Raw genomic sequence first — 9,960 nt, 5'->3', positions numbered from 1 at the left:
CACAATGGGAGAAATTGTTAAAAGTGAAAGCATATTCAGTAACAAGAAACTTAAGCAGATTTCTGTTGTTTATTAAATCTATCTCCCAGGAAATTTCCTCAAGCTAAAGAAAAATCTATGGTACCACGCAGTGCAGGATGCTATATACACACAAGAGATTACACACTATAAAATTTCAGGTTTCTAAGCATTTTACACAATCTAAACCAGATTAAAGTTTATATTTAAAAAAGACCTTTTCTGGTTGCCTTTACTAAATGGAGGGTCATTCCAATAGCCCATAAGCATTTTTTATCAAAGTAAGTTTAAGGGAAATAAAACCTCTCTAAATAAATATGCAGTTATGGTAAATAAGGGCATTATTTCAGTTAACCAACCCTCTGTTGTTTGCTTTGCTGAGAGGGAGACAGAGACAGATAGACAGACAGAAAATGTTGGAAACTGATAGCAAGTGAAAGATACAGTGGCAGAGACAGATTGAGAGACTAGAATGTCTTTAAGAGGCAGAGAGACAAACAGTGACAGAGAAAGAAAGAGTGAGTGAGAAAAATAAAGAGTGAGGGGCATGGAGAAAGAAACAGACAGAGCCAAAGAAAATACGAAAGAATGGAGAGTAGTGAAAGAAGGAATATAATAGTCTCCACATATTGTCTTAAAGGAGAGGAGTTTCTAGCTTTTCAACTAAATGGGGACAATCTATTGAATGAGCATTTAGGGATTATTTAGGGGAGGAACAGGCTAAGCCAATGATTTAAAAAGTGATGAAAGACAATCTTTGAGAAAATACAGGTAAATAGCAAAGGCAATGGATGATCAATCATAGCTTAAATCACTGGTAGAGGGGTTAACAATCTTGTTCTTTGAATCATATTTCTAAGTTGTCTAATGCCTAATACAAAATCAGCTTTCTAGCCAGCTCATACATTCTGGTCTTAATTTCATGATATGCAATTTTTTTCTAAGCAGATGTGTATGATCCAAACCCTGGGCTATCTGGAAAGGAAAAAAATGAAGATCTACTGGCTACTGATGAAGGAAAAGGTCTGTATGTAAGCAGGTGACATACCAAACAAAACCTGCAATAAAAATATACCCATACTCTAGAGATTAGAAACATTTTGAGTACAGAAGACACTGCAAGCATTTTTCCCACATCCCACTTTGTTTTACCTCCCCTCCATGCTATGTGGTACACTCCATTTCAAATTCTACCTTTTGTTACCTACACACACCCCAGGGCCAACTTATGCCTTCAAAGAGTATTTCACTGAGGGTCAAGCAAATGACTGAAGGCAAGATTTGGCTAAAGAGGGACTAAATGTTTTTCTTTCCTAGGACCATCCATTTAAAGCCACATGAGAATATATTATCTTGCTTCTATTCTTCCCTTTCCTCATGAGACATCCCCTTCAAGGCACAAAAAGATTATAAACAGTAGACAGGACAGAATGTTTTCATTTCAGAATTCTAAGGTTGCACACACCTTTATTTGTAATTCAAAGTAAACTGAAAGAGGGGAAAAAAAACCCAGCAACAACAAAAATGAAAAAAAAAAACCACTAAATAAATCACCCTTAAAATGTAATGGAGCTGAAGTCACTGGAAAATTTCTGTAGTTTTGATACAATTTTCTAGAAATTTCTCTGTGATCATTAGTTTACAGTGTAACAATGGAACATTTTTTTCAAACAAGTTGGGCAATTTCCCACTATTTCTAATATTGATTGCAATCAGTATGTCTTCAAAGACATTTTAATTGCTTTGCCATATTAAAATCCACATTCCATTGGGCCACCAAACAATCCAAGTTACACCAGGTTAGAATATAAACTTCCAAAGAAAAACCATAAATTGAAAGAATGGAGTTAAGTGCAATGTACTGTAAAACTATTCATTCGGTAGTTATCTAACTTGGTTCTTTAGGCATCTCCAACCCAAATGACTGTGTTTCCTTTCTCTACTTCAGTGATCTCACAGTTTAACTTATTGAGTCTTCCATCTAAGATAAATAGGGACTCCTTGGACGGTGTCATCAGGTATTGGCCAAAGAGCCCACTGTCCTTGATTAACCTGTTTTTTCGGTTCCAAGGCCATTCTTCTGCCTTTAAAGGCTCCTTGAGGCTCTTGATCATTTTAACCTTCCCAGAGGCAAGTTCTACAAAGAGCACATCTGTTTGCATGCCTGAGCTGCCATAGACATTGTACTGATGGGCTTCAGTAAAAGAGGGCTGGAAGGCAACATCAGATATGTGCAGGTTAGTGTGAATATCAAATGAATCCTGGATTTCTCCTCTTATGGTAATGTACTGGACCCTCATAAGGCCTTTCACATCATCAATGCTTACAAGATAGTGTCCGTCTGGAGAAACATATGGGGTACCCATAACATCACCATTGTATCCAATGACTGAGTCAGTTACACTGTCCACCATGAGCTGGGGTGGAATAGCCCCAGTACTGTCAGGGCTGCAACTGATAAAATAGTATCCTCCAAGGTGAGTGTAAGCCAGAGATTGAGGAATGCAGTTGTAGTCCTTTAAGCTAATTGTCTTTATATATGACAGAGTCTCAAGGTCAATTTTCTGCAGTACAGCTTCATCTTTGTGAAGAATGAATCCAAACCTAAAAAAAAGGAAAAAAAAGTTAAAAAAAAAAGAAATCAAAGTGTTGTGCTATAATGATATAGATGCTTTATTGGTAAGGGTACTGGAGCAATACAATGCGTTTGCATCAAGTTTTCTTCTTTGTACTCTCAAGCCTAATCAAAACAAAGCTCTAAAATCCAACTTCTTCTAAATCATATTTTCCTTATTTCTTATTAATTATAATTAGCAGACTATAAAGTAAAATAACTAAAAATAAAGTGTCTAGTAAATTGGCAGAAGATATTTTGTTTTCTCATAGGTCTTTTTTTACATGTAGGGAAACAAAGTTAGTGATTATTCTGCTTGTCTCTCAGCCTAAGGAGAGCTTGTATTTCAGTTACGGGTTACCAAAGAGGTTAAGCCTGCACATGTTTGTCACAGGGAACTCCTGGGCAAGGAAACACCTTATTCCAAAATTGGTTTGGCATCTTAACTACAGCTTAAAATATGAGGGTAGAAAACTGAGAAGGATTAAATGCTCGCTCAAAATCACACAGCTAATATTTGTAAGGGGTGGCACTTGGACCCCAGTCTTCCTGATACTAAAGTTTACTTTCTAATTTCCATACCATGCTGCCTTTCTAAATATGACGAAAGCCTTGTAGGGGTAAAAGGCTCATGTACCAATCTACCTGCTGTCATTGTCTTCATTTGCTCTGCATTTTCTTAAGGACATCAAATTAATTCAGCATTCACTGTTATCCTGATAATTATCTAAATATTTTCCATTTTAATTTGACAGAAATGCCTATCTCAATATATATATATATGTATATATATATACATATATGTATAGGTTTATGACTTCCAACTATCAGGGTTGAATATGATATATTTTAAGATCTTTTTTGTGTCGCCTGTCACCTTTGTCAATTCTGCTCTAATTCCCTAAATAAGTCACTGGCATAAATTTCATGCATTGAACCTGATCGTTCTGAAATTTATCCATCTTGCAATCATATGCCTGTCTTCTTGAGCTAACTCAGTTTTAATTCTATATTCGTATAAGAGTGTTATAAAATATTATTTGAGATTCTTTTATGTTTCTAGTGAAGAATAGTTCAAATGAGCAAGTCATTTGGATGGGGTTTTTGATTAATTTTGGCTCCATTTCAGTATTTTCCAATAGCATAACTGAGCTGTTCTGAATCCTGGCTCCAGGGTGTCAGAGGTCCCTGTTGCTCAGTGTTAATATATTTGGAAATCCTGACAGGCTGAATAAGAGGGTTAATAGTATTAACAGCAAGTAATTGTTACTGGGAGAGACAAGGAGCCTAGATTGACTGAACAAGATTAGATCCAAATTGGGTTTTAGTCAATCTGATTCCAGGCATACTTTGCTTCAGTTTTCACTTCAAATAAAACCCTTTTTCAACTGTTTCCAAAGCTGGAGGCTGTGGAAAGAGCACTGATTCAGGAGCCAAAAGACATGGTTCAAATCCTCTCTCTCTCTCTCACTCTCTTGTCCACTGCCTGTGTGGTCTTAGGCAAAGTTGGTTAACATACATGGACTTCAGTTTTCTAAAAGGAGGGTGTTGGTCAAGACAGTCTCTGAGGTCTATTCCAATTCTAGATCTAGGATCTAGAATTTGTGAGAACAAAAATCCTCAGGGTGATATTGTCACATACTTCATATTACAGAAATGTAAAAATGCTCATAATCTGCATTTAATCAAAAGGATTAAAAATATCTTATGCTTCTATACCCTACACAGTTTAACTGGAAGATTCTAAATTGAGAAATGGAGACTTCTGAATTTAAGTAAGTGCAATTATCCTCATAAGTTTTCTTTCATTAAAATCATACATGACTACATCTCACTTGGTCTAATAAATGACTGTGAAATTTAATGAACAATATGTTTCTTGAAAGGCAAGAAAGTTAGCAGTGACACTTTTTTTTATTTTTTTATCATTTTTATTTAATATTTTAGTTTTCAACATTGATTTATGCAAGATTTTGAGTTACTAATTTGATCCCCATTTCTACCCTCCCCCCAATCCAAGATGGCATATATTCTGATTGCCTCATTCTCCACTCAGCCCTCCCTTCTTCCACCTCATCCCCATCCCTTTTCCCCTTACTTTTTTGTAGGGCCCCAGTCCCTATATATCTTATTTCCTAGTTGCATGCAAAAATAACTTTTTTTGATCATCTGCTTTTAAAACTCTGAGTACCAAATTCTCTCCCTTCTTCCCTCCCCACCCACCCTCTCCAAGAAGGCAAGCCATTCAACATAGGCCACACATGTATCATTATGTAAAACCCTTCCACAATACTCATGTTGTGAAAGACTAACTATATTTCCCTCCCTCCCATACTGTCCCCCTTTATTGAATTTTCTCCCTTGACGCTGTCCCTTTTTGAAAGTGTTTGGTTTTGATTGCCTCCTCTACTTATCTGCCCTCCCTTCTATCATGCCCCCTTTTTATTCCCTACCCCCTACTTTCCTGTGGGGTAAGATACCCAATTTAGTGTCTATGTTATTCCCTCCTCAAGTCAAATCTGACAAGAGCGAGATTTGCTCATTCCCCCTCACCTGCCCCCTCTTCCCTTCCAACGAAACTGCTTTTTCTTGCCACTTTTATGCGTGATAATTTACCCCACTCTATCTCTCCCTTTCTCCCTCTCTCAATATATTCCTCTCTCATCCCTTAATTTGATTTTATTTTTTTAGATACCATCCCTTCATATTCAACTCACCCTGTGCCCTGTCTATACATATGTGTGTGTGTGTATGCATATTCCCGTCAACTACCCTAATAATGAGAAAAGTCTCATGAATTACACATATCATCTTTCCATGTAGGAATGTAAACAAAACAGTTCAACCTTGGTAAGTCCCTTATGATTGCTCTTTTTTGTTTACCTTTTCATGCTTCTCTTGATTCTTGTATTTAAAGTCAAATTTTCTATTTCAGCTCTGGTCTTTACATTGAGAAAGCTTGAAAATCCTCTATTTTATTGAAAATCCATATTTTGCCTTGGAGCATTATACTCAGTTTTGCTAGGTAGGTGATTCTTGGTTTAATCCAAGCTCCTTTGACCTCCAGAATATCATATTCCAAGCCCTTCAATCCCTTAATATAGAAGCTGCTAAGACCTTGTGTTATCCTGATTGTGTTTCCACAATACTCAAATTGTTTCTTTCTGGCTGCTTGCAGTATTTTCTCCTTGACATAGGAACCCTGGAATCCAAAAACAATTTTCCTGGGAGTTTTCTTCTGGGGATCTTTTTCTTTTTTTTTCTTTTTTTTAATTTCTTTTTTTTTAATTTATTTAATAGTTTAGTTTTCAACATTGATTTTCACAAGAGCTTGAATTACAAATTTTCTTCCCATTTCTACCTTCCCCCCACTCCAAGATGGCATATATTCTGATTGTGCCATTCCCCAGTCAACCCACCCTTTTGCCACCCCACTCCCCGTCATTCCCTTTTCCCTTACTTTCTTATAGGGCAAGATAGATTTCTGTGCCCCATTGCCTGTATATCTTATTTCCTAGTTGCATGCAAAAATTTTTTTGAATATCTGATTTTAAAACTTTGAGTTCCAAATTTTCTCCCCTCTTCCCTCCCCACCCCTCCGTAAGAAGGCAAGCAATTCAACATAGGCCACACAAGTATCATGTAAAACCTTTCCACAGTACTCATGTTCTGAAAGACTAACTATATTTCCCTCCCTCCTATTCGGTCCCCCTTCATTCAATTTTTTCCCTTGACTCTGTCCCTCTTTGAAAGTGTTTGCTTTTGATTGCATCCTCCCCCTATCTGCCCTCCCTTCTGTCATGCCCCCTTTTTATTCCCTTCCCCCTATTTTAGATCTTGTATTATTCTGATTGTGTTTCCACAATTCTCAAGTTGTTTCTTTCTGGCTGCTTGCTGTATGTTCTCCTTGATCTGGGAGCTCTGGAATTTGGCAACAATGTTCCCAGGAGTTTTCTTTTGGGGATCTTTTTGGGGAGGCAATCTGTAGATTCTTTCAATTTCTATTTTACCCTCTGGCTCTAGAATATCAGGGCAGTTCTCCTTGATAATTTCTTGAAAGATTATATCTAGGCTATTTTTTGATCATGGCTTTCAGGTAGTCCAATAGTTTTTAAATTATCTCTTCTGGATCTATTTTCCAGGTCAGTGGTATTTCCAATGAGATATTTCACGTTGTCTTCCATTTTTTCATTCCTTTGGTTCTGTTTTATAATATCTTGATTTCTCATAAAGTCACTAGCTTCCACTTGCTTCAATCTCATTTTTAGGGTAGTATTTTCTTCAGTGGTCCTTTGGACCTTCTTTTCCATTTGGCTAATTCTGCCTTTCAAGGCATTCATCTCCTCATTGGCTTTTTGGAGCTCTTTTGCCATTTGAGTTAGTCTATTTTTTAAGGTGTTATTTTCTTCAGTATTTTTTGGGTCTCCTTTAGGAAGTCATTGACTTGTTTTTCATAATTTTCTCACATCACTCTCATGTCTCTTTCCAATTTTTCCTCTACTTCTCTAACTTGCTTTTCCAAATCTTTTTTGAGCCCTTCCATGGCCTGAGACCAGTTCCTGTTTTTCTTGGAGGCTTTTGATGTAGGCTGTTTGACTTTGTTGGCTTCTTCTGACTGTATGCTTTGGTCTTCTTTGTCAACAAAGAAAGATTCCAGATTCTGAGTCTAAATCTGAATCTGTTTTCTGCGCCTGGCTATGTTACCATTCGATTACTTCACCCTTGAGTTTTTCATCAGGGTATGACTGCTTGTAGAGTATAGAGTACTTTGCCCCAAGCTTGAAGGGCTGTGCTGTTGTTTTCAGAGCTATTTCTACACTGCAAGCTCTGCCACTCCAGTGCTCCTCCTCTTCCAAGAACCGCCATCCCTGACCATGATTCAGATATAAGCAGGTTCTGTACTCCTGCTCTGATCCCCCACTTATTTCCTCCCACAAGGTGGGACAGGGGCCAAAAGCAACTGCTGCTGTGGTTCTTTAGCTGCACCACCTCCATTGCCCCCGGGGCAGCGGCCTAACCACAAAGTCCTTTCACTCTGTCCCAGGAGTTATTTCCCACTTACCTTCTAGGTTGTCTTTGGTGTTTATGGGTTGAGAAGTCTGGTAACTGCCACAGCTCACTGATTCAGGGCACTAGGGCCTTTTCTGCCCTGCTCCTGGTCTGGTTTGGCTGGGCACAGCCTATGCGGGGCTCTGCTCTTCTACCAGCTCTGTGGGATAGACCTTACCCAGCGACCATCCAGGCTGTCCTGGGCTGGAGCTCTGCTTCCCTCTGCTATTCTGTGGGTTCTACAGTTCTAGAATTTGTTCAGAGCCATTTTTACAGGTGTTTGGAGGCTCCTGGAGGAGAGCCCTAGGCAAGTCCCTGCTTTCCAGCCACCCTGGGGATCTTTTTCAGGAGGCGATTGGCGGATTCTTTCAATTTCTATTTTATCCTTTGCTTCTAGAATATCAGGGCAGTTTTCCTTGATAACTTCTTGAAAGATGATGTCTAGGCTCTTTTGTTGATCATGGCTTTCAGGTAGTGCAATAATTTTTAAATTATCTCTCCAGGAGCTATTCTCCAGGCCAGTGGCTTTTCCAATGAGATACTTCACATTGTTTTCCATTTTTTCATTCCTTTGCTTCTGTTTTATAACATCTTGATTTCTCATAAAGTCACTAACTTCCACTTGTTCAAATCTACTTTTTAAAGTGGTATTTTCTTCACTGGTCTTTTGGACCTCCTTTTCCATTTGTCTAATTCTGCCTTTCACAGCATCCTTTTCCTCATTGGGTTTTTGGAGCTCTTTTAATATTTGGGTTAGTCAATTCTTTAAGCTGTTATTTTCTTCAGTATTTTGGGGGGGGTCTCCTTTAGCAAGTCATTGACTTGTTTTTCAGGGTTTTCTTGCATCTCTTTTATTTCTCTTCCCAATTTTTCCTCTACTTCTCTTATTTGCTTTTCCCAATCCTTTTTGAGCTCTTCCATAGCCTGAGACCAATTCCTATTTTTCTTGGAGGTTTTTGATGTAGGTTCTTTGACTTTGTTGACTTCTTCTTGCTGTATGTTTTGATCTTCTTTGTCAGCAAAAAAGATTCTAGAGTATTAGTTTGAGTCTGTGTCTGTTCTCATGGTCTGGCCATGTTGCCATGTTGCTTGACCTTTTTGAGCTTTTTGTCAGGGTATGACTGCTGGTAGAGTAGAGAGTGCTTTGTCCCAAGCTTTAGGGGCTGCACTTCTGTTTTCAGAACTACTTCTACTCCACTGTCACCACAAGCTCTGCCACATTAGTGCTCTTCCTCCCCCAAGAACAACCAACCAGGATTGTGACCCTGATCCAAGCAGGCCACAGCAAGAGACCCTGCCTCTGTGCAAGTAAAGCACTCCTTGCACTCCCGCTCTGATCAGCCACCACTTGATTCCACCCACCGTGTGAGCCAGTGCCTCCAGAAGCAGCTGACACTGGAGCTCTGGAAGTAGCCTCAGGAGCTTCCTGCTACTGCCACCAGCACTGCCTCGCCACCTCTGCCACCTCCAGGGCTGGGGCCTGACTGCTCTTTAACCTGATTCAGCAGTTTTCCCACTCACTTACCCTGTGGTCTTTGACGTTTTAGGGTTGAGAAGTCTGGTAACTGACACAGTTCAATGATTCATGGCCATAAGGCCTGCGCCAGCTGACTCCTGGTCTGGTCTGTCCTGGTGGGGCCCACACTGGGCTGCACTCTGCTCCCAGCACCATGCAATAGACCATTCCCAGCGACCATCCAGGCTCTCCTGGGCTGGAGACCTGATTTCCTTTGCTATTTCATGGGTTCTGCAGCTCTAGAATTTGTTCAGAGCCAATTTTTACAGGTGTTTGGAGGGATTTGGGGGAGAGCTTAAGCAAGTTCCTGCCTTCCAGCTGCCATATTGGCTCTGCCCCCAGGAGTAACACATTTTTAACATGGCGTAGAACAATCACAGTGATTTCCTTGAACATAAACCCGTGAGGCTTTGTGCTAGCAAAAGTATTTCACCATAGAAGAAATGATCATTTATTTAAAAGGTCTTTTTAGCTGCTTAATCTAATAAATGAAGGACCAATAGAATTTATATTAAAAAACTATCCATTCTCTGGACTTGACATCCACAGACCATTCTTCCTTTCTCTAGGAGAGTTAAACTGATCTTGTTTGTAATTTTACCCTGAGGTTGAGCTATTCTGTTTGATTAGAGCAAAGTCACCAGCCTCCTGCAGATTATGCTTTATTTTCCATCCTAGTATCCATTCTGGACATCTTGTTATCTGCCTTGCCATGTCAATTGTAGCTTCCATCTCTTGCTACTATTTCCACTTTCCCCCTTTT

At 39.2% G+C, this 9,960-nt stretch overlaps 1 protein-coding gene across 1 annotated transcript in view; it reads right to left on the bottom strand.

Annotated features, from left to right (window-relative positions):
• Window positions 1-1,541: 1,541 nt before the first annotated feature.
• The window catches only part of LOC118854676 (follistatin-related protein 5), a 227,600-nt gene continuing 219,181 nt past the window's right edge, over window positions 1,542-9,960 (bottom strand). The window contains exon 8 of the mRNA XM_036764982.1: window positions 1,542-2,622. Within this exon, the coding sequence (XP_036620877.1) occupies window positions 1,920-2,622 (703 nt within the window). The 3' untranslated portion in view covers window positions 1,542-1,919. The remainder of the gene's footprint in view (window positions 2,623-9,960) is intronic.

Source organism: Trichosurus vulpecula, chromosome 6, assembly GCF_011100635.1.
Source record: "Trichosurus vulpecula isolate mTriVul1 chromosome 6, mTriVul1.pri, whole genome shotgun sequence".
Lineage (NCBI taxonomy): Eukaryota > Metazoa > Chordata > Mammalia > Diprotodontia > Phalangeridae > Trichosurus > Trichosurus vulpecula.
This window is presented reverse-complemented; position numbering and strand designations above follow the sequence as displayed.